The sequence below is a fragment of the Lampetra planeri genome, unplaced genomic scaffold, assembly GCF_965212315.1.
Source record: "Lampetra planeri unplaced genomic scaffold, kcLamPlan1.2.h2 scaffold_1405, whole genome shotgun sequence".
In the NCBI taxonomy this organism is placed as follows: Eukaryota; Metazoa; Chordata; class Hyperoartia; order Petromyzontiformes; family Petromyzontidae; genus Lampetra; species Lampetra planeri.
The window spans coordinates 5,052-29,686 of NW_027614126.1; the positions used below are offsets into that span (position 1 = coordinate 5,052).

Genomic DNA, 24,635 nt, shown 5'->3' on the forward strand with positions numbered 1-24,635 from the left:
ATGACAGAGAAAATCAGGACTCGGGATATTTGTCAAGGAAAAGTAAACATTCGCGGCTCCGATAAAGCCGTCAACATCCTCAGACAGGTATGATAACGGCTGTAGCTGCTCGCGGCACGTTGCATCACGTTTTACAGCGAGAGCTAATGTTAGCTTAGCTTGGCTACGTCCCTTAGCTGTCACTTGCTCCCTACAGCCCCAAACAGATTTATAATGTAAACCTGGCTTATCGCTGACGAAGGGCCGTTGTACCAGGTTGCCGCCAGCTCATGTAGTTTTGGACTGACAGACCACTTAAGTAATTATTTAGTACGTTTGTTCTGTTGCTGCTAGCTTGAAGTTCAATACACTTAGCTAAAATATTAGACGTGAAGGAGTCGAAATGTTGTTTAACTGTCAGTCTTTTAACATGTGTAAGGTACAGACACGTCGGTAACATTGTAGTGACTAAAGTCACATTAATCAAATAATCGTTAAACACAAGTGAAAGTTGCAGTTTACTTCAGGGTAAACTTGATAACGTAAGCAAACCCCGGCATTGCCTATGCCATCCGCTTTCCTGATAAATAAACGAAATCTTTGAGGATCAAATGATAACCATCGCGGTTGAAATGTTGATGTTAAATACGATCGATAACTCTTTTTTTAAGTGAGATATAGGAATGCATGTTTGTGTCCCCCGATGCTCATGCATGTAACGTTGCTGCTTTGACTAACATGTTACGTTATATATCTTAACATTGGGGTCAGCCTGGATAAACTGTATTACATCTTGTGTGGCGTTTTAAAGTAACCTAACAGCCTACTCGTGTAACGTTATCCAAGTAGTCCAAGAGTAAGTGAGTAGTCCAAGAGTAAGTGAAGTAAGTTATTATCCATAATTCACTACTAAATAACACCAAGTCGGCTTGGTTTTAATCGATCGTTACCGTGTCCCATGTGCAATATATTACATTGCCCATGGCAAAAAAAAAGCGAACGTTTGTTTACCACACCATGTAAAGCGATCTCATATATGCTAACATTATGCAGCTAATCTGTACTCTGCACACACGTTAACTCCTGCTCACGAACAAGCTAACGTTAGCCAGTCCGAATAAGACGCCTGAGATTCATTTCCCCCCGTTTGTCTACTTCATATGACATTGGTTCTGGTTTGTCAAACGTAACACTGACTGGCGTTGTTGACCGATTTATCGACACTTTGTGATTTTTTTTTTAGTCTTATTGGCTGGTAAGAAACTGCAACTGTTAGTCGTGGCACTAAGTGTCTGCGCTGACCTTGTTTACACAGTAAATGTGTAATGTCCATGTATAATGGACGTCATGTCCAAGCATGTGGCTTTGTGGGGATGTGCTGCTTGTTGCGCGGGAGTTCACTTGAATTCTCATGTGTTTTCCAATGTGGTCACAGAGGGCAGTGTTGTGTCCTTTTCTGCTGACGTACACCAACAGGTGAGTCTTATTCACATGGAGTCGCTGTGTACATTGTTTCAGACCTAGGGCCAATCACACCTCCCCCCTCCAAGAAAACAGTTGTCATTATGGACATATATTCCCTTAGTAAGCTCCATTTTATTCTCTAATATATCACAAAGTGAAGTGAAAAGTGACACATAAACCCCTTATTGGGATTATAATCACTACAGAAGCCTCTCATACTGCAAATAGATGTGGAGGAGTATGTCATGCGTTGCTCTGAAAGCAGCCCGATAAAATTTTCCTGACATCTGGGCTTTGAAAGAAAGAGCATGGTCGATAAAGCGGTAGAGGGTGTCATTATTCATGCTAAACATGTCATCATTTTACTATAACTATAATCGGTTTATTTAAGTAGTAGTATCATCAGAACGAAGTATTTTTGGTTTTGTGAATTGATTATCTGCTGTTTGTTGTTTTTGTTGTTTATACAGTGAACAATGCATGACCTGACCGCTCAAGTCACCAGCAGCCTACTGCCTTTTCCTGCGGTGACTGTGGAGGCTCTGGGAGAGGATGAGATTACTTTAGACTCTGTGCTTCATGGCAAATTCACCATTGGTGAGTTAATTTGATTTCTCAGTGATTTCAAGCAAAGGAATTTGTTCTCATTTTCAAAGTTGGACAGCTCCACGTCAGTTTATGAAATAACACTTTCAGTTTCAGAAAAAACAACATAATTTCATGATTGCTCAGGTTACAACCCTCAAATCTTGTTATTCTCCTGCGTGTGAAGGTCGTGGCGGGCTCGCCTGGCTGGCCTGTGGCCCCCATCTGGAGGTTGTCCATGCCGTTACAGGAGAACGGCTGTCTGCATACTGCTTCACCAGCGGAACCGAGCACCCACCCACAGTCCTTGCTGCGAGGGACTTCAGCTGGCTCAAACGGTCAGGGCATAGTTCTCCATCTTCACCTGTCCATGATTTTTATGACAAGTGCTGTGCTATAAACTGACACTAGAGCGGTATTGCAATGCCCTGTTGTTAACTCTGTTATATTATCATTAGGTCTGGATTGCTGGTTGGTTTGGAGGAAGCACAAGGCAGTGTGCTTTGCCTGTATGACTTGGGTCTGTCAAGGGTGGTCAAGTCTGTAGTTATACCTGGCAGGGTGAGTTGGCGAGTTATTTATTAGAACATAGAGGACTGTCAAATATGAATTTTTTCCCCCTATATTTAGCAACAAAATGAATGTGTCTTTGTGTCTTAAACGGTTTGCCAGCCCCGACAATTTAATGAAGCCCACCAATTATCATTAGTTTTAATTTTATTGTTTCAATAGATCGGATTAAGCAGATCTTCTCTTTGAACATTTAGATCTAGCTGTTTTGAAGTAATTATCCTAGGGCAACGATCGGCCAACCTTCACAAACCAAAACAATACCAGGCCATTTCAGGTATCAAAATCATAACTTCATCTGTGTTTCTCTCTTTCCGTACCTGTGTGTCATGTAGATTACTGTCATTGAGCCATTAGTGAGTTATGGTGGAGCAAGCACGTCTACCCAGCACCTCCACCAGAGTCTTCGCTGGTTCTTTGGCATAGCCGCTGTAGTGACTGACCTTGGCCATGTTCTGCTCGTTGATCTTGGTCTGGATGACTTGTCTTGTAACCAGAGTGAGCTAGAGGCTTCAGGTAAGGTGCTTTCATAGTGCCAAGCATGGTAGTGTACTCTTGTCTTGTTCCCTTTGTGCTTTTGCTGACACCCAATGACAAAATGGAAGGTTCAACCATGGAGACTGAATTGGGGTGATTTATATACCTTGCATGAGCAGGAAGGAAGTTGGAAAAAATGTTTAGTAGTCTGTCAGATGAGGCCTCTTCCATTCTAACCTACTGTCCTATTGGTGATGCTGCCAGGTTGTTGCAGGTTTTATTCTAAAGGTCCTTTTTTCTTTCCAGATCTACAGGTAGTGACCAAATCCCCAGCAGAGATTCCTAGGCTCAGAGAAGTCAGCAGCAGAGAGGGTAGACATCTTTGCCTCCAGCTGAATGGGTCCAGTGGAGTTGGAGCGACAGCTCTGCAGTACATCTCTAGAACCAACCAGCTGGCAGTGGGATTTTCAGACGGCTATTTGCAGATTTGGAACATGAAGACTCTAAAAAAAGAGTGAGTGTGTCTGTATGTTTTCTCTGAATCACATGCTGTGTAAAGGGAAATACACAGGAATGTCATGGAAAGCCAGATATTGCTACAAATCAATGGCGTAGGTTCTGCGTCAATGTGTTGCAGACGCTGTATGGTACGATGTAGCTTCATGTGCATCTCTCCAACACTGAGCTATAAAGAGTAAAAAGTTCTCATGACAGCGCAGGGTACGGCATAGGACTTAAGTGTCAAACCTTCATATGTCCATTTTTTTCTGTCCAAACATGCAAAATGTAAACTATGTGATGTCAATGACAAGTTGCATCTGGGCTTTTATCTTTTATTTAAATTGCTATGTCTGATGTTTTTGGTTGATGTCTGGTGTCTAGATACCACTCCCAGTTAGAGGGTGGTAGGGTGCCTGTGCATGCCTTCACCTACCAGGAGCCAGAAAATGACCCCAGGAACTGCTGCTACCTCTGGGCTGTCCAGTCTTCTCAGGATCTGTAAGTGGTGCATGTACTCTAGTTGTGCATTTGAATACGACATCACAACAAGTGTTTCCTCCTAATACCTGTTGTCACTGCCACACAGTGAGGGGGATGTGGTCAGTCTCCACCTGCTTCAGCTGGCCTTCAGTGAAAGGAAGTGTCTGGCCTCAGGGAAGATTCTGTATGAGGTGCGTTGTGTATTCAAGATGACAGCGATACATTATGTCCGCTGACTTCCTCCAGTGTCACTCCCAGCAATTCCACTCTTTTCTTTTCTTCTCTTTTGCATTTTGCAACTCAGGGTCTGGAGTACTGCGAGGAACGTTACAGTCAGGAGTTAAATGGTACGGCTTTCCCTCTCAGGGCCCAGACCACCAGTACTCGCCTGCTGAGTTGTCAGACCATTGAGAAGTTCCGACCCCATCCAGACCGAGATGACAACATGAATGAAGGTGTGACTACCTCTTGTTTAGAAAGTAGGAGTTTGCTCGGAACTGCTGAACGGCAGGGCTAAAACGATCGGAGCCAATCTGTTTGACAGTCACAGGGTTGACATTTACACAAATCAACAGGCTCTAATTTAGATAATATATATACGTTTAGTTAGTTGGTAGGTACAAACATTCCAATAATTTATTTGTTTTCAAACATCCTTATTGGGAAGAGTCCATTATTCAACAAAAACAGATTATTCCATTGCATTTCTTCCTTACTCTTTTCCACCTGCGTCAGCGACTTACACTATCTCACGTGCCTCTCTCTGTTTTCAGTTGCATCTCCAGACACCAGTGTGTCGATCTTCAGCTGGCAAATCAAAGCCTACGGTCAGGGACCCCCGTCCACCTACATCGGGGTTTTTGACATCAATCGTTGGTACCACGCACAAATGCCAGATTCACTAAGGTAAAGTAATAAAGTAGAAGTACACTTTGTTCTGGCGTCAGAATATCTTGGTTTCATAATTCTGGCTTATTTCAAAATTTCCACGGACAGCAGCATCAGTTTGAAAATTAGAGTGTGTGTTTGTGTGTGTGGAGGGGGGTTCCACATGAGGAAGATGACTGATCTCAATGCAGTGTTTGAAATGCTAATCATGATGGTGTGTAAATGTGTAACACTGTTGTAATCTGATTCTTTTCTCTTTGACAGAAATGCGTGATTTTTTTAGGACCAGCAATTAGCGTAAATGTATATATCTATATATCTCAGAATAACAACCTGGGTTTCTGTGTTTCTGTCAGGGTGGGGGAGTCTCTGCAGAACTGTCCGTACCTCGCAGTGTGGAATCTGGACCCAGTGACGCAGATGGTTTCTCCCCACGTCCTGCTGGATGTGGTGGTACATGACCGCAGTCTGAGCAGGGGCATGCCCTTAACGTGTCCCCCACCGGAACAATACTTTAACCCCACCACATACAACTTTGGTCAGTGTCACTAATAAATTTAAATGCTGTTTGTCTGCCGGCCTGTATTACTCAGTTATTGACACATTTATTGACACCCCCCCTTCCTTCATATGTGCAGATGCTACCTGCTTGCTCAATGCTGGCATTGTACATTCAACCTGCTCTGGATATCAGAAAGAGGTAGGTGCAGAATGACGCACCCCTTCATTATACGCATCTGGATCATCCTATGTGTATGAGAAAGAAAGAAAAGAAAGTAAAATATGTCCGAATGACTTCATCATAGCATCAGTGATTGTTCCTCAGAATCAACGTGGCATGTTGGAAAATCCCTTCTTCTGTAGTGCAATGGGTCTTCCTTGCTGTTTCCTGTAATGAGATGAATTGTCACTGAAACAGACCCTGAGTTTTTTGAAGAAAGCTGCCCCTTGCTCCAGTGAGGTCATCTCCAGTAGCTACTCACGCTGCCTCATGTCCGGCCTACTCCCATCACGCTTGTCAGACACCCAGGCCTCCAACCTCACACAGGTAGGCGTTACTAAGACAATTATTATCTTAAAACTTGTCTTTATGTGTGTTTTTATAATCCTAGATGTATGTTTTTAGTCATGTGTGTTTCTTAATGTATGTTGACTGTGGCAATGCATATTAATAACTAAACTGCCAACAGGAGGAGCAGCTGGATGCCATCTTATCCACAGCAGTGGAGACCAGCTCTTTAGGACTGATTACAGGTTGTATCAAGCAGTGGACAGCAGAAGGTGAGATGCCTTATTGAACACAATCATCATATTGTCTCCTGAAAATCGCTGTATACATCAATGGGCCATTTTCCTCAGTGTTGCTCTCGTTGACCCATCTCATACATCACTTAGCAACAGTAACGATGTCCATTCCCCGCAGACTCTTAATACCTGTAAATCTGTCCCTCCTCACCAGAACAACCAGGCTCTGCACTAAACCTACACTACATCTTGGACTGGGCCTGGAACAAAGTAGTCCAAACGAAGGAGGAGCTTGATGGCATCTGTATGTTTTATGTTAGAGTGTTCATATTTATTTTGTAGACTTAAGGAGACAAGAAAATAATTGAGTAACTTGAAACTGTTGTGATGAAACACAAATGGTGTTTGAGTAACCATTGCCAAACAAGGATGTGTTTATTAAATATAAAGATGAATTTGTTTACGGTTTGACTTCTCATTTAAATGTACACGTTGTTCCCTAGACCATCTTAAGTTATCTATGGGAAAATACTTCCTCTTGGTTAACACACTTTGTATACTTTGTATACACTTTGTAATACACTTTGTATTGTAGACTGTTTATCTTAGTTGATGTCTCTGAATCTGGGTCTGTTGTCAAGGTGCGCCGCTGTTCGACAGCTCCTCCAACTTCACAGACCCCCAGACCATGCAGCTGCTCCAGCACAGTCAGAGGTTGCTGGGAAACCTCAGCACCATCTTCCATTGTCTGCTCAGTGAAGCTCAGGAGCTCACACAGAAAGGTGCTCGCTTCAGCCACGTTCATGCAATCATGTACACGTTATGCATTTCTTTGTGGTGAAAATGTGCTGTACCTAAATAAATAGATGCATGTTTTGCAGTCTGCAGAGAATATCAAGCTTTGTAAAGCTGTTTTTTAGTTGATCAAGCTGAGAAGATAATTGTTTGTTTGATCCACCTGCTGTTAGTGACTGATTTTATTTTTGTTTTATTCTGCAGGCGTGGTCGGACTGATGAACAAGAACATGGTATCCGGTCTGATTTCCAAATATGCTGAAGTTGTCCTCTGGTTCTGTCGCACAGGCCTACTGCCTGAGGGATCAGGTACTAAGTGATACAAACACAAACCTCTCTGACGTTTGTTAGAAGGGACTTTTTCTTTATGTTTTAACCACCCTCCTCCCACCTCCAGATGATGATGCCCCCCAATTTTCAAGACCTTTCTACACCCACTCAGTCATAAGCAACTATTATACGATACGCAGGGAGGACCTCACCAGACTGGCTAAGTGAGTAGTCTTTGATACTATGTACATACATTATGAGATAAACACCTTTTTAATTGAACACATTTCTTTTTTTATCCTTAGTAGATTATGCTAAATGCTCAGAATGGTTTCCAACATATCTCCTGCACGTAACACGTGTCACGTGCTTGTAGTTTCTCTAACATAGTCACAGGTGGAGAACCAAAAACGTCAGCTTCACTCACTATTTACTTGAGAGGTGCAGTTTGACTCACACAGTCTGTGTTTGTGATGTTTTAGGGGCAAGTGGTGTGCAGACTGCCTGATGATCGATGGTTTGGTTGGTCAGTGTGGGGAGCGCTTAACCAACCTGTGGAAACGGGATGAAGGTGGGACGGGACAGTACCCACCTCCAACATTACATGTAAGCCTGAAATGGACTTTTTGATTTCAGTACCAACCAGACAACTGAACTGGTCAAATGAAAGCTGGTAGTCATCCAGTAGGAGTAGGCATAAGGAAACACTGAAATGTAATAAGACTAGAGGGGAATTATGTTTTGTTTTGTTTTTTTTTTTAAAGATGCCCCACTGCTAACTTGATGGTCAGTCAGACATGAGTTGTCATTCAATGACTTCAAAATAAAAGCCTGTCTCACCTCCAGTAAATGCCTGCGACCCACTGTTCTTCCTTTATATAAATGTCCTTCCCTCTTCTGGGAAATACAGTATGTATCTACTATTGTTACACATCTTGATGCAATATATCTTTGATCCACAGGCCTTGCTGGATATTTATCTACTGGACAACATCGATGAGTCTTCCAAACATGCAATTGTATCCTTCAATTATAATTATTCACCCTGTCTGTCAGCCTTGGCTGTAACATGAATTCATCTCATTTTACAGTTTTTAGTGCATACTGTTGTATATTTGACAAATCGACCCTGAAGTGATGGAGGTATAGAGAGCAGGTTGCGTGTATTCTATGTATGAGCCTTGACCTGGTCTTCTTAGGTCATCTACCTGTTGCTGGATGTGATGTATGCCTTCCCCAATAAGGACGGAGCGACAGTGGAGTCTTTCCCCACAGCGTTTGCCATCCCGATGGGACTGGTCAAACTAGTGCAAGGCCTCTGGCTCCTGGACCATCATGACCACCAGGTTCACACACATATATCATATACATATTTAATGCAGAGAGGATGAAAGTAGAACATCTGTTTACCGTGGGTCAGCCTCTTTTAATTCCCCGTTGATCTGTTGTTTGTCTCTCAGAGCTCATTTGAACTGCTCCTGCATCCATCAGCTAGTCACTGTCACTTTGAGTGGCAGCATGAGCGTGTCTTACAAGCGCTGATGTGCCAGGGCCAGCACACTGGGGCACTGCGGTACTTCCATGCAACAAAGCCCCCGATTTCCTCCACCTCCCAGGCCAAGTTGTGTCTGTCTGTGCTCCTTCACAACAGGTAAAATCAAAGGCAGACAACAACAATTTGGATGTGATGCAGCATTTTATTTTTGTTTGTTTTAAGTGTTGTGACCCTGTGCCACTGTAGCTTATCTCTGATAATGTGATACTGTGTCACTTCCAGGTGTCTCGTAGAGGCATGGTCTTTGCTGCGGCAGCACTCGAATCATGTCAACCTGGGAGAGCTGCTGGGCTTCCTGTATGAAAGCTGCCAGGAGCTGGGCCTCATCAAAGAGCTGCTCAAACTGCCGCTGCGTGTCACTGAGCAGGTAAATTAGGAAAAAAACACCACTGAGTCTAATTAGAAAACTGTCCAATGCAGCAATAATGGATCCAGAATACATAGAACAAAATTCATCCTCTATCTCCCATCTATGCCATCTTTTACTGCATGCTTTTTTTCCTCTTCATCTTTAATGTGTAGAACTGACTTCATGTTGCACAGGTCTGAAGCAGTTGCTTCCTGGGTTTGTGTTACAGGAATGTTTGGAGAAGTTTCTCCAGGGCACAGGGGGTCTCCACAACAGAGAACTACTGATGGTTCATTACCTCCAGCAAGCCAACTACATACCTGCCCTCCAACTGAACCAAAGCCTCAAAATGAATCTAGTAGTATGTTCCACAGTGACTGACTTGATGTTATTGATTGATTCAGACTCACTGTGGCTGAGATGTGTAATCCCAACCTTTGGCTTTTCATCCTTTTTAGAATGAGCGAGACCCAAAGCTGAAACAGCGATCAAACACGAGGAACTGTATTTTAGATCAGTATGGCAAAGTTTTGCCCAGAGTCCAGAGGAAACTAGCGATGGAGAGAGTCAAACCCTACCAGCACCCCCACACTTCCCATAAAGAAGGTAACGGCCATTAAATGAGCTGTAACTGGTGGTAAAGAGGTTTGATAAAGTCATGTTGTTATTCAAACACTGCTCCTCTTTGTTGATGACTTTTATCTCTTCTTAGCATGGAAGCTGCAGTTCTGTAGTACAGTGCTGTTAATTTGTCATTGTGTGCTAGTGGCTCGGTCGCAGCCGCTGTCCGCCGTTAAACGCTCTGCCAACGAGAGGGTGATGTCCAGGGCCGGCTTCATCAGCAATGTTCTGACCAAGATCGAGGAGGTGTGGTTGAGCAAAGTAGCCACACCCCAGTCGTCCCCTGCCAAGAGGTGATCAAATACCAACCGTGTTTTTATTTCATTCTTTTTGTAATGTTTAACATCAATTTGTCCATCAGTCCCAGAGCATCTGAAATGCCGAGACCCAGCATGAGGACCTCCTCCCTACATCAACCTGATCCATTCCTGGGAACTCCAATCACTAAGAGCTCTAGAAGGAAGTCAAGGTGCTTGTCCATGTTATTTTAAGTCATATATTAGTGATATATTAGTTCCACAGACGTTTTGTAACATGAAACAACAAAAAAGAAATGAAACAAAGATGAAGTCAAGTTTCTTTACACCCATCCCTCCCCTGTGTGCGACCCAGGCTGATGGACTTGGTGGTTCGTCCCTCTTGTCAGACCCCTCGGCCTCTTCTTGGTTCTCCTCGACCTCTCAGCTCATGGGTTTCCCCGAAAAGCATCACTAAGGCACCTGAGCTCAGTCTGCTGCAGACACCACAGGTCGTCAAGGTGAGCTCAGCTCTTTACGTTGGATGTCACCAGATATGGAAATGCTATGGCTGACGTTGAGTTTTAGTGAAATAAGAACTTGTGTTTTAAGATGTTTCTCTTGCTTACACTTTTCGTGTGTGTGTGTCCGTGTGTCCTCCCAGCGTGCTCGAGCTCTGGCAGCTTCTGGCCCCGTGTTCTCAGCTTTCACCCCACAGTCCATCCTGCGCAGCAGCCTCAGACCCACACCTGTGGCCACGCCCTCTGCCTCTCCAGGGCGCTCCATCACCCCTCCTCTCCGCAGCAAAGAGAATAGAATCACCTTTATTGAAGTGGCAGAAACTCCCGAGGCAGAAAAGAGCATCTGCTGGACAAATGGGGTGAGACCAGAAACTGCCTCTTGGAGCAGAGGAGTTGGTTGTCTGAGGCCAGGTCCACGCAGACGATGGTCCAAACGGATCCCGTAAACACATTTATTTGAAACCTAATCTCGGTAAAAACTCTGCCCTCAACCTTTCCCCCTGTGCTGCAAAGCATAGTGAGCCTATAAGGTTCAAAGCTGTGAGTGTTTATGTCTGCGCCAACGCTCTGCACCAACGCTCTACACCATGTTTGTTTGTGTGTTAGTTTTCCGGTTGTCACTGTTTTTCTTTGATTACTTCAAGCGATATCAACTCAAAGTGAATCAATCTTGTTACCGCGGGAAATAAGACTGTTTTGGTACGTGTGGACAAGGCCTCATGTAGGTTCGCTCACTTGACCTCTGGCTTCTCATATCCTGTATTTCAGACACTGAACCTTAAATCAGATCATGCATTTTGCTCTGCAGATGGCAGCAGACAGTGAGATCAGCCTTCTGACCAGAGGGGCTTTGCTATCAAAGGCCACACGCAAAACCTGGTCATCACAGCCTGTGGAGGATGAGGATGAAGAAGCGGATGAGGATGGCGAACGGTCTCATGTAAAGTTCTTGCCCCCAGAAGGTGGCATTCCCTCACCCCAGCTGAGATGCTCTGACAGTGAATCCGTTTCCATCCACGACACGGCAGAAGAAGCTCAACCGTCAGATACTCTGCCAGCGAGGCTCAACTTGAGCCTCGACGCCTCTCGGACCTCTGTCCGATCGACAGACACCACACTGGAGTTCTACGACGCACCTCTGTCAGAGGAGCAGGAAGGAGAAGAGAGGCAGGTAGCCACAGAGAACAAAGAGGCAGAACAAAAGCCATTAGCAGCCACGGAACAACCTGGGCTCACATCAGACAGTGCAGAGACAAAAAGACAGGAGCTGAAGGATGAAACATTTGCAGACGTGGTGGAGGATAACGGTGAATACATTCAGTGTGAGCAGGACGACGGTTCACTGCGTCAACAAGCAGATGCTGCAGTTCATCACCAGGAAGAGATATCCAATCCAAATGAGGGTATTCATGTCTTTATTGATCCACACACATCAGACATGGTCCAGTGTTTCACAACAGTCCGTCTTAACATGGTGTCCTTGTAGTTTGTAACCAGCTGCCTGATGGTGTGACTTCTCCACCTGAGGCTGAATCCGAGGCTGAGCCAGCAGCAGCTGGAGGACAGGGCATCTGTTCAGAAACCACCGAGGCCACTGACTTTCTTGAGCAGATGAACGCAGCTGAACCCGCAGAGACTCTGGAACGAACAGCAGGTTTGTCCTGAAACCGTCTTCACACTGAACAACACAGCATGTTCTTCCTTGGTCCTAACGGTTGTGAAGTGGGACTCAGCACATGATCTGATCTGTTAACGACAGCTTCTTGATTGTGGCTTTGCTCCGTATCACCATCAGACCTGTCAGACTTTGTGCAGCGACATCTGTTTGGCAGCGACGTGTCGTCGCCTTTCACCCGCTCTGGAATTCACGACGTTTCACAGACAGAGATGTCCTTCCACACGTATGTGCACTTCATGGCTTGATTTTTAAGAAGGACGTCTGTATGAAATGACTAGAGCTCTGGCATTGTGTCAGTCCATACTCTTACAGTTGAAAACAAATACAAGTCTAAGTCATAGCTACAGTTAGTACCCACTGCTTAAAGAGTCTTGACACAAATTGGCAAGAAACACAAGTTGTTTTTGTTTTGTTTTTTTAATACTTGTTTGATGGTTTCTGTTAGAGTATCATTCTGGTTATAGTCCATAACCACAGAACCACAGAGACACAAATCTGGGAAGTGATGTGATATGTGCAGTCTCTCATCGACGTGGATGTACTCCCTGCTTCTGCTGATGTAACCGATGGAAATGTCAGAAATATTCACAAGAGTGTTAAAATAGTTCTGTTCCTTATTTTTTTCTCTCTCAGTGAGGAAGAGGAGCAGGCTGCTGCCGAAGCTCCTCCAGTGTTCACCAGCCAGAAATCCACCGTCTCTGTGACGTCCTCGGAGGCGGCTGGCACCGACTCCCACTGTGAGTCCCACGCATGTCCACCCTGGTGTCGGTTCCGAAACATCTCTGAAACCTTCTCCCTGTCCCTTTATCTCTGTCTTCTAGCTGTTGTGAGTCTGAATGTCAGTGAGGAGCTCTCCCGCTCTGAATCTGATGATGAGGAGGAGGAGGAGGAAGATGAGTCCGATCAAGAGGAGGACGATGATGAGGGGAAGGAGGAAGAGGAGGACTCTGGTAGTGAGGTGGAGATCATTGAGGAGATCCAGGGTAAAGGGAGGCCACAGCCTCTCCACCCCAGTTCAGCCTTTGCACCAGAAGACCATGCCCACTTCTTCCCGGGCCTGTTGGAGCATCAGACTGAGGTACAGGTCCACAGCGAGGCCCGTCACGTCTGAAGGACCCGTAGAACCAGTACGAACATTGAGAGCATGTGTTTCCTCATCACAGGTGGGAGCGGAAATGGAGGGCGAGGTTCTCATGGTGAGACTTGGCGGCGACGGAGAGGAGATCCAGGCGGACGCAGATGAGGGACAAGGGTCGTCCTTCATGGAGCTCAAACCTTCTACCACCCTCCTGGTTCCTCTTGAGCTCATGGAAGAGCAACAGGACATGGCTACTGCTCAGCTCGGCCTCCCTGAGCTTCTGCAGTCTGATGTACCAGACCAGAGGTGCAACTTCTCTCTTATGCTGGATATTGACGAAGATAAAGAGACAGACATATTACAGATGGAGAATGATCTGCATTCCTCCAAGCCCTCCACCTACTCTCCCACAGAGACGACCACTGATGACTTTGCAGCCAAACCTGAGGTTTTTCTTCTGGGCTTAGACGAGCAAGATGACGCCCCCCCTGGAAGAGTCTCACCAGAAAACAAGGAGAGAGGAATTCACTTGTCGGATGGGGTTGAGATAGAGCAGCAGACAGGTTTAGAACTTCCAACTGACCTTCAGGCTGAAGACAGCGGCAACAAATACCAGACATCTGAAGATGTTGCAGAGCAGAACGCTGAGTCAGTGATGTTACCTCGAGATTCGGAATCTGCGTTTCTGTCAGCCGCTGCACCAACAGCGATGGAGGAACTCTCTGAGATTTTGGATGTGGAGGGTGGAGAGTCGGAGATGGCAGCGGAAGGTTCTTCAGCGATAGAGATGGATGACCAGGAGGACAAACCCGCGCCTGAGAACGAGCGAGAAGAGCCTGTTGATGTGGAAGAAATGGCCCACAGCCTGGAGACGGCGATTGGCTCCGAGGAGCAGCAGCAGGATCACAGACCCTCAGCAGGAACGGAGGAGGATCGCGCATCTCCAGTAGAAACAGAAGAAAACAGTGAAGACACGAAGGACGGGACAGAAACAGTCAGGAGAAGTAAAGACGAGGCTGCTGCAGAAGAGAAACTTGATCCTCAAGGAGCAGAGACCCCCTCTTCTCCGAGGAAGAAGACAGCGCCCTCTACACCGTCACGGATGACCACAAGGGGACGCAAAACGGTCACGTTCATCTCTCCCCTCCCAGAAGAAGCAGCCACCCCAGTGGAGGAGACTCTTACAGAGGCAGAGACCATCTCATCGGCTCCTGCCTCACCCAGTCGCACGCCTAGAAAGAGTAAACCGAGCAAAGAGACTAAAGTTCACGTCAGCACACCTCGAAGAAGTACACGCATCGCTCACGCAGAATCACTGAAGGACCAGGGGAGCGGCGAGGCCGAGCAGGTAGAAGCCGCGACTGATGCTCAAGGTCGGCCCTCTCAGAGATCTGCTTCAGGAAGAAGCAGCCAGAGGACACGGACGGGGAGCGAGGAGCCGGCAGATACAAAGACTCAGGGGGACACACCCAGGAGGTCCAGCAGAAGAACACTAAACAGCAGCGAGGTGCCTCCAGCACTGTTGCAGGAGGAGCAGGAGATCACCGCTTCCGCTGTCAAACGCAGTGCCAGAAAAACAAAGGTGAAGCCCGTGGAGGAGGACGAGGAGGAACCTCTGCTGTCCTCCAGCACCCATCAGTCCAACCGCGTCACCCTCGACCCACAAGTAGGAAGTCACTGCGTCTACATTTCAACATGATGACACTTGATTGGACGTCAGACATCACCCAGGACCTGCCAGGTCCATCCCTCATTGCATCCTTTAGTTAGCAGCACACCTGAGGCCTGTACGCCTCCTCCTCGGGTTAAACTGAACACACATTAGATGTGAGATCACATCTGTTCAATATTTTAAACACAGCAGAACCTGCAAAGCAACCGTTACCATGTTCACATAACAATACAAGCTGCTGCCATTTCTATGCACTGACACTTCCTGGTTCGTTCTTCTAGTCACGTTTAGTTCTGCTGCTCCGTTGACAGTCTTCTTAATTCTTTACAGTATCTTAGACGGACTCTGTGTGCTGTGCTGTGCTGTGCTACTGGAAAGTGGCATTCCTGAGGGAACCTTCACAAAGTTCCAATCAAATTTCATTTCATCTAAAATGCTAATGAGAGGAAAAAGCACACGAGTAAAATAATAACGGGGTGTACGACTCGATCAGAGTCTTGAGAAAGGAAGGACAGTCTCTCACAGTTTGTCCTTTTACTGAAGTAGAGGGTGGTTTGGACAGTAAAGTCTTCCACGTTATGGTCGTACTGTGAGGGCCGACTGTCCTTCCTATCTCATGTCAAAGTTGTAAATACAGCTGATGTCATATTTCAGTGTTTTCATTAGTGTTTACATTTGATCCCGGGGCACGTCGCTGCTGCCCCTGATGACACGTCACTCTTAGGTCTGTCTGTCACTTCCTCAGAGTGCGACGAAGAAGAGTGAGACCCTCAAAGCAGGTGGAGATCCGCTGGGGGTGAACAGGATGTCGGCACGCGCCAGCCTGCGGCGGGCAACACGCAGCAACCTGTGGGCGCAGCCCGAGGACGACCTGTTGGTACTGGACTGGCCCCTGGAGGTGACGTCTGAAACGCCGGTCGCAGACGCACTCATCAAGAGGCTCCAGGACGAAGAGGGGAAGCAGGACGGTATGTTCATCTTCCCGGCTGGGGGAAGAGAGTTGTTAATGAGGAGAAGGGAGTCAGAAGTTGTCGGTCAATTCTCTATCGATAGCAAATGCTAAGTCATAAACGTGGAAGTTGAAGTCTGACACATATTTCCAGGACTCGTTGGGAAGATGTTGCGACCCAGTAAAAGGAGAACCGAGTCGTCAGCGGAGCCGTTGACAGACGGCCTGCTGGCAGAACCCGACGAGCATTCTGTCATCTACACGCCCTCAAGGAGGAGAACAAGAGGTGAGCTCACCCCCCCACACACACACACACACACATCAGAGCATGCTGGTGTTTAACTGTGTGTGTGCGTGTGTGTGTCAGCCAACAGAGACGAAGCTCCGGGGCCGAGTGTGTCCGTCCCCGTCACTCAGACCAGGAGAAGAAGAGCCGCCACAGATCAGGTGAGTAGAGTTAGTCTGACTATTCCCTCTGACTCAGGGGTGTCCAAACCGGTCCTCGAGGGCCGCATATCCTGCAGGTTTTCCATGTCACCCTGCTCCTACACACCTGACTCAAATCAGCAGCTCGTTGTCGGCCTCTGCAGGACTTCAGAGACTGATTCAGGTGAGGTAGGAGCAGGGTGACATGGAAAACCTGCAGGATATGTGGCCCTCGAGGACCGGTTTGGACACCCCTGCTCTGACTCCTTCACGTCGCTGACACCTGATCCCTTTAACGTCCGCTGTCTTCAGGATGAACCGGCCTCAGCAGAGGGTCAGGTGGGGGACAAAGCAGAAGGTGTTTCCAAAACCAGGAAAACTGCCCGACAAACAGCCAGGTAAGTTCCCTTGTTCCTGATGTGACATGAAAGCACTTGTTCAGGTTCAAAGTACGTTTTTATTTGTCTCCGTCAAACTATGCAACGTCAACATGAGAACACTGACATCAGTGACGGTTGACACGTGTGGAGGAATGGTCCCATGTCTCTTCACACCAGGTAGAGGAAACCAGGGGACACTTGTCAACTTTCAGTAGCTGTTTGACTATTCCTGATAGTCGTGTAATTTCAGTCCTCCAAAGTGTGCTAGTGGAGCCGTAGCTCCGGGGTTTGGTCTTTGGGTTGTAGTTGTAGTAGTGGGGTCTGTCTGCTGATCTCTGGATGTTGTGGTCGATGTCAGTGGGTCTGAACCGGTTCAATTCAAATTAAACAATGAAATCACTGACCGTCACCCCCACTTTACACCAAATATCTCTCTGGTCCGTCTCTGATCCAACACGGCACCGGACCTGATCCGTTTACATTCTAGTCAATGTGTTCACCCCCACTGACTGCGTTGCGTCTCTGCTCCGTCACACCTCCGGCACTCCAGAGCGCTGCGACAAAGATTCACAGAGCTTCTATTTTTCGGATGCCGGGGGCTGAGACGCAGCAATTTCACACAGAATCCATCGACAGGAAAATCAACACAGGAACGAGAATAAAACATCCGGTTACTTTTCAGAATAAAACGCTCGACGTTGACACCAAATCAGATTTCACACTATTTCACCAGTACTTTCAACACAGTACATTTATTAAGAGTATTTATTGACTAACAAGCTACTCGCCCATGGTAAAAGCACAAACACCGAAAAAAAAAAAACACAAGCAAGTCCAACTCTCCTCTGCTTCTCCACCTGGAGACAACGACTGTTTCTTCCTGGATTTATCACACATACATGTAGTTTTGTGCGATTGTACGTGTTTTCACCGCGGGAACATGTCTGTCTCGTGACTGACGGACTGGAGCTGTGCTGCACTGGAAACTCATCCGGTGAGAGTTGACGAAGCGTGGCTCACGGAGCAAAGACAGATCGGAGCCACGACGCAACACAGCCGTCACTGTCACTGTCCATCACTGACCCGTCCTCCAGTCAAAGCACCAACTTTCACTCGTACCATAAACACTACCTCCTGCTGAGTGTTCCAGTGGTTGTCGTCGTCCTAGCTGTGGACAGGAGGTGGCACACGGAACAGCCCCCCTTACCTCAGACACCTGACCTGTGATGTGTTCCAACTGGAATCAGTCTGCCAGCAGACGGTGTCAGGATGGATCACTGTTCTATTAGGACCGGCTAGGCGCTAGCCGGAACACTGAGATGAACTAACACAAGTATGCTATGTTGGAAAGAAATCGGAAAACGAGCAACTTGGTTTTCATGTCACAGCAGCTGGAAGGCACCGTGACTGGAGCTCTGACCCGTGGGCCTCTGAGGAGGAGAATGCAGACACTTTCTGATATGGTCTATAACTTCATCTTCAGGTCCAAAGCTGCGATGGAACCTCCTCCGCTAGCCGAAGTGGAGCTGATCTCCCCTCTGCCCAGCCCAGCCGCGCCCCCCCAGCGGACACAGAAGAGCGCGAAGGAAGGCGAGGCCCCAACCTCGACCATTAACCTCCGCCGCAGACGCATCATGAACGTGGTTTTCACTAAACCCGTCACTCGCAGGAAGAAACTGTAAGGAGGTCAGCTGGTGAACGTGGAGACTGTCAGCGACTGTCAGCGTCCTCCAGCGTGAGAGGACTTCAACAGCTGAAACTTGACGTTGTGTCTGTGGCTGTTTGGTGTGTGTGTTTCATAATTGACTTCATTCTGTGGGCGCAGACACACAGAAGACACTCAATTCAAGCAGACACAACCGACTGCCTCTGATAAAGAGGCTTTATTTCCAGCTCTTACCTGAATTTGTCGTTTACGTTTAAGATCATGAGGCCGGCTTTTTTTTTCTGTTTAAGAAGAAGAGCGCGCGCCCCAGTGGAGATTTCTACCAGTTATTTTGTATATAGCCATTTTTGCTATGTTCCAAATAAAGTTAATAAAATAATCCTAAAGAATTATGTTTGAGGTTTTCAGTGCATTTTAAATGGAGTCTTATGATTGAACCTGTTTTGGGAGTCCACTGGAGGTGGACGTATTCACTCAAGAGTTTAGTTTGTCATGTACAGTAAATGCTGTATATCGTGGACGAGGGAACAGACGGTTCATGACATCGCTGACGAACAGACACAGAGGTTATTTTCTGATGAATGTATGTAGAACGTCGTATTTTTGATGACTGCTCTTTGATAAACATGTTACAGCTTGAACACGTCTGCTGTCGAGTCTCACTGCCTCTTTAGAGCATGTTTGTGTTGACCAGTAAAAGTAGTTTCTAATAATCATCCTCCACCAAGTCGGTGCCAGGGAGCAAACAAACATCTTGTCTAAATATCAGACATGCTTCAGGCGAACGTGTCTCGTGTTTCTCAGGGTTCTGTCTCTCCTGAATAATTCACCGGGAGAAGAGGTGAAAGTGAAACCGGTTTATCTCCAGTGTGTTTTTATGAAGAGAAGGTGTTTCATCCAACAGATTGGTAAGGGATGAATGACAACGAAGAACAAGATGATGCTTCTGTTACTGCTGCTGATACTTCACTGCACGTTGTTCTTCAAGAAAATAAAAAGGACGTCAGGCCTCGGTCAGCAGGTGGTCTGCTGTCCTCATGGGTCCATGTCAGGTAACTGGACACTGTGTGTGTGTGTGTGAGAGATATCAGTCCACTGCTGTATGAGGGCGTCAGCGTCAGACATGCACAGGAGAGACTGTGTCAAAGTGGCCGTCAGAGTCCGACCGTTCAACAAGGTCAGTGTGCAGCTGTTTGATGTTGTTAGTGATGAAGTAAGTGATGTATTCACCAGGTTTGACTTGTGTCCACTTTACAGCTGGTTTACAAGCAAACTGATTGTGTTCCGACTTCTAGAAGTATCACCGCTGGCAGTCAAAGTGACACAGCGCTGTGAGTCAAACAGAACGATTGGAAATATTTTACCAAAAGTGAGGAAAAAGTCAAAACAGTATCAAACTTGTTTTGTGAGGAGACCAGATCAGACTTACGTCAACTGATCCCTGACACAATCATGTGGTAGTGACAACTTCACTTACTTAACGGTTTCAGTGAACGTACGTCAGGAAAATCCAATCTGTCGATGGAATGTGTAATAACACTTAAATTAACCTCCCCACTTGATGGACAATGCCCATCCCACTTCTCCTCCCACCAATAGAGAGAAAGGGATGCGGGCAGCCGCTGCATCATCTCCATGGTGACCAGCTCCATCACCATCCAGGACCCACGTGACTCTCAGTCCCGTCGCACATTCTCCTTGACTACGCGTACTGGTCCCACAGCGGCTTCACACAGGACCCCAGTGGTGTCTTTGTCCCTGAGGAAGCGGGGGGGAGATATGCCGACCAGGTCAGCGCGAGTCCTCCTAGAACCTACAACGTTATGATAAACACAGCACATTTACACAGCACAAACATTCTCCTGCAGGACTGTGTGTTCCAGGACCTGGGAGAGGGGAATACTGGAGAACGCGCTGCAGGTAGCAAACTGTCGGCGTCCATGTTCTTCACGCTCACATAGAGGCTGTGTGACACTGTCGCCCATGTCGGCAGGGTTTACAACGCTACGCTGCTGGCGTACGGACAAACCGGCTCAGGGAAGAGTTACTCCATGATGGGCTACGGACCCAATAAAGGGCTGGTTCCAAAACTCTGTGAGCAACCGTTTCAGGCCATCAGAGACAACCAGGACACAAGACAATGCCAGGTGTGTGTGTGTGTGTGTGTGTGTGTGTGTGTGTGTGACACCTGTTCCCTTATGAGGACCAAAAATGAGGAAACCCTTTACTACAAGAACTGTGCTGAGCATATGTGTGTGTGTGTGTGTTGTTTACACAGGTGTTCTTCAGTATGTTGGAGATTTACAATGAGCAGGTGAATCAAGCTGACTCAGCATTATTTCTCGTCTGTTTCACGGTCATCACGTCTGTTCGGTCTTTCAAAGTTGTCAGTGTTGATTCTTTTACATGTACAGGTGGTTGACCTGCTGTCCCGTGTTTCTCGTACTCCGGGGGGGCTCAGAGTGCGAGAGGAGCAGCAGAGAGGTTTCTACGTGGAGGGGCTGCGGACCGTCCCCTGCGACAGCACACCGCAGGTAGATCCAGGTGGACTTCAGGAACACATAAACGTTGTGTGACGGGCGTGAACCTCCAAACGTAGGTGGAGCAGCTGATGGAACAGGGGACGAGGACTCGCACCACCGCTGCCACACACATGAACGCCAACAGCAGCCGCTCACACATGCTGATTATCCTCCAGCTCAAACAGGTACCGGCTACAGTCCAAACGTTACGCCCCGCTACAGCAGCTGAAAACCACAGGCAGACTCAGAAGGAGCCATCCCGGTGTGAGAGGCAGTGAGTTCTGTACCATAAATGGGACCGAGGTGTACAAAAGAATGAAACAGCAAGAGAACACACAACTTAAAGACCTGACACACACTCCGGGTCCATCTGCCCTCCTTGCACAGAGGTCATAGGTCAAATCTGATCCATATATGCACAGTTCTGTCTGTCACCACATTGAACCCCTAACTTAAATGAACTAACCATTTACCAGGTGGGAAATGCAGGATTATCATACCAGAGTCTTCAATGTTTCATATTTTACCGTCATCAGAGACAGGAAATGACAATAACGACGTGTCCAGACTTTGACGCACGTGTTGAGGAATCCAGGAAGACTTCTGATGTTGTCGTCTGACACCGATTATTGATCGTACGTCGTCCAGAGGACGACACGATCCTACAAACATGATCGTCACGGTACACCTGGCACAAGGAGGATGTCCCTGATGCCAGGTGGTTTTGATGAGCAGAGAAAATAACAATGCTGCAGCTAAACCAATAGCCTGTTGTATATTCGGTGTGTTTAGTCCATGACGAACAAGAATGGAGCAAAGTTAAGTGCAAACAAGTGGGTACCGGGAAATGAAAAGGTGAAATCTGTGATGTCATCTCCTGTCAGATCTTCTCCAAAGAGAGCACCACAAAGCAGTCCAACATTAACCTGGTGGACCTGGCCGGCAGTGAGCGCCAGAGGTCGTCAGGGTCGGAGGCCGACCGCCTCAAAGAGGGCACCGCCATCAATTTGAGCCTCACCACTCTGGGCAACGTCATCAGGTCCGCTGGGGCGTTTGCTCGTGTGTGTGTGTGTGTTTGCTTCCTCTGATCCTCTGATCATGGCGTCCTCTGACCTTCTCCAGCACTCTTGCTGATGTGGCAGTCGGGAAGAGAGTGGTCCACATTCCCTACAGAGACTCAGTCCTCACCAAGCTGCTGCAGTCGGCTCTGGGAGGAAACAGTCGCACTGTGATGGTAACCACGGAAACGGCCACCTACATGTATTTCCCGCAGACGGTACAACGTCTATGACGTCAGATCATCACCGCACTGAACCTGTGGTTCAACTCCATTTCATCTGTGGAGCCAAACGCCTTCTCTGTCCTAAAGCCTCAGTCAGGGTGGGGAAAAGGTCCCTCCCCAGTCGGTGCTGTATGTACTTGTACAGACAAGTTGATAAAAAATCTGATAACACGTCGTCCACTGATTCATGGCCGCTGCAGGAGGAACCAGAGTCCTTCGAGACCAAATGATGGTCAAAGAACACGGGGGCCAAACATTCATCGCATGCTGTCTGATGTTTCTGTCATTCTCCAGATCGCCACGCTGAGCCCGGCTGATATCTGCTACGAGGAGTCTCTGTCAACCCTGCGTTATGCTGACAGGTACGAAACAGAAGTCACCCATTGGTTTGGTGTCTGTTACCTCGACGTCCTTCCCCGCTGATGCACCCACCGCCCACATCTTCAGGGCGAAGCACATCCAGAACCGCGCCGTGGTGAATGAGAGCCCCACCGAGCGCCTGGTCAAAGAGCTGAAGGCCGAGAACGCCAGACTGCTGCAACGACTGAGTCGGCTCAGCCAGGAGGGACGCAGAGCTCACGACGAGAGCAGTGAGACACGGGGGAGGAGTGTGTGTGTGTGTGTGTGTGTGAGCGTGTGAGCCTTCAGCCTGTTGGTGTGTGTGTGTCCAGGGGAGCTTCGCCAACTGCTGACGCACAATGAGCTCCAGATCAGAGCCATTCAGACGCTGTGGGAACAACACCTGCAGGAGGCGCTAAAGGACTGGGAGCAACAGTACGCCAACATCACACAGGTTTGTTTTGTGTTTTTGTTTTATTTGCACCATAAAGAAAGTTGCATAGACTGAAAAAAAAAAAATACAAAAAAGAAAGAAAACTGTTGATTTAAAAAAAGATAAGTAAAATGAAAAACTCAAATAATCCATCACAAACAACTACAAAAAAACATAGAAATACCTGATTACGACATAAAAAATAAAAATCATAAATAAATATCACTGCTATATAAAAATCACCATCAAATTAAGAATACGAGTGTGAGTTAATTCACGTTGTTTTTGCTACATGTAAACGTGAATTCCAAAGTAACAAACCTAAAACATAAGTACACACGTACGCACACACTCATCTGTCCAAGCTCTGTGGTTGACCTCAGGAGAGGAGGATGATGCAGATGCATCCCTACATCTTGAACATCAACGAGGACACACAGCTCTCAGGGGTGGTCAAGCTTTTCATCCAGGAGGGTGAGTCTGTCCTCACCTCTCTCTCTCTCTCTCTCTCTCTGACTGTTTATTTCAACTCTTGGTGTGTCTGTTGTCGTCCTGCAGGTGAGTGGGACGTTGGTCTCTGTGACTCCTCCCCTACATCCATCTCTGTGAAGGGCTTAGGGTAAGTTCATGAGCAGGTCTCACCCCAAGCAAAAGAGATGTTGACGCCCTACGAGCCCAGTCGCAGTCGTTCCAAAGTCACGGCTAAAAAACGAAGGTGAACAGGCTTTTGCCATCAGGCCTGACTGTGGAACGACTTGCCCAAGGAGATAAGACTCGCTTTTTTTTTTTTTTTTTTTGGGGGGGGGGGTGTTAGGTCTTGTCCGTTTTCTATTTGTCTGATGCTCTTTACTGGTTTAAATTCCTTATTATCTTGCTCTTGCATCTTATTTATTTTATTATTATTATTTTTAATTTTATTTTTTAAATTTAATCAAAAATATTTGCTAATTATTAAAATACCATTTTTATATTTTAAATTTTTTAATTCCTGGCGGTGACGGGCCCAGTCGCAGACCCACGTCGACATATCTCAGCGAGCGTTTCTCTCGTCTCTCGCGAGCTCCTCATCTCGTCTTCATCTTCCGTCTCCATATTTTGTATAAAATATACATTATAATATACATTACAATATTCTGTCCACCCGATGTCCTGAAGAATTGAATCAAATGTTTATTTTACATTTTAAATCTGTGTGTGTTGTCACCGTCCGTACGCGCGTCAGGATTCAGGAACGTCACGCTGTGATCAAGAATGCACAACGCCGAGTAACACTGACCCCGCTGATGGGGTCAAAGGTCATTGTCAATGGCAGCGCCGTCTCTCAGACAACTAGCCTGCAGCACCTGGTGGGTCCCGTCTCACACACACACACACACACACACACACACACACACACACACACACACACACACACACACACACGTGTCACTTTCTCACACTAGGTGTTCTTCCTCTCCTTCTAGGACCGACTCATCCTCGGGTCCAACTGCACCTACCTGTTCATCGGTTTCCCGTCTGAGAGGGGTGCGGACGACTGGAGCCGCTACGACTACGACTACTTCCAGTCTGAACTGGCTGCTGCCGAGGGCATCCGCCTGGGTGAGCAGGGAGCGGGGGAGGGGGTGTTGGTGGGGGGGTCGCTGGAAGTCAGAGAGGGTTATTTTTCCGGGTGGG

At 47.1% G+C, this 24,635-nt stretch overlaps 2 protein-coding genes across 2 annotated transcripts; both read left to right on the forward strand.

Annotated features, from left to right (window-relative positions):
• The first annotated feature begins 1,919 nt into the window (after positions 1–1,919).
• Positions 1,920–18,401, forward strand: LOC144739279 (protein ELYS-like). Its single transcript, XM_078622249.1, has 38 exons — positions 1,920–2,040; positions 2,216–2,366; positions 2,487–2,589; positions 2,934–3,114; positions 3,382–3,589; positions 3,958–4,074; positions 4,163–4,247; positions 4,361–4,511; positions 4,830–4,962; positions 5,301–5,482; positions 5,583–5,644; positions 5,864–5,992; positions 6,135–6,225; positions 6,404–6,493; positions 6,831–6,971; positions 7,189–7,293; positions 7,382–7,478; positions 7,737–7,860; positions 8,217–8,273; positions 8,454–8,600; positions 8,715–8,905; positions 9,032–9,176; positions 9,388–9,519; positions 9,617–9,764; positions 9,925–10,072; positions 10,141–10,248; positions 10,392–10,536; positions 10,680–10,895; positions 11,345–11,843; positions 12,332–12,437; positions 12,848–12,951; positions 13,036–13,292; positions 13,378–14,958; positions 15,710–15,932; positions 16,068–16,199; positions 16,281–16,360; positions 16,652–16,737; positions 18,203–18,401. The coding sequence occupies exons 1-38, from the start codon at positions 1,920–1,922 to the stop codon at positions 18,399–18,401; spliced, it is 6,975 nt and encodes a 2,324-aa protein (XP_078478375.1).
• A 1,086-nt stretch (positions 18,402–19,487) lies between these two features.
• On the forward strand, positions 19,488–24,560 carry LOC144739280 (kinesin-like protein KIF28; the record flags this gene model as incomplete). Its single annotated transcript, XM_078622251.1, is given in 16 exon segments — positions 19,488–19,562; positions 19,985–20,081; positions 20,084–20,175; positions 20,347–20,532; positions 20,664–20,699; positions 20,800–20,919; positions 20,985–21,092; positions 21,792–21,946; positions 22,030–22,141; positions 22,484–22,551; positions 22,637–22,779; positions 22,861–22,982; positions 23,345–23,435; positions 23,520–23,580; positions 24,184–24,307; positions 24,425–24,560. Coding segments are annotated over 16 exon segments (1,726 nt in total), but the record flags the coding sequence as incomplete, so codon positions are not given.
• Between the last annotated feature and the right edge of the window lie 75 nt (positions 24,561–24,635).

Excerpts from the sequence above, each read along its gene's own strand:
- LOC144739279 (XM_078622249.1), top strand. The coding sequence starts at position 1,920 with ATGCATGACCTGACCGCTCAAGTCACCAGCAGCCTACTGCCTTTTCCT. Across the intron at positions 13,293-13,377 it reads TGTTGGAGCATCAGACTGAG|GTGGGAGCGGAAATGGAGGG; the intron begins GTACAGGTCCAC and ends TCCTCATCACAG. Across the intron at positions 16,738-18,202 it reads ACTGCCCGACAAACAGCCAG|GTCCAAAGCTGCGATGGAAC; the intron begins GTAAGTTCCCTT and ends CTTCATCTTCAG.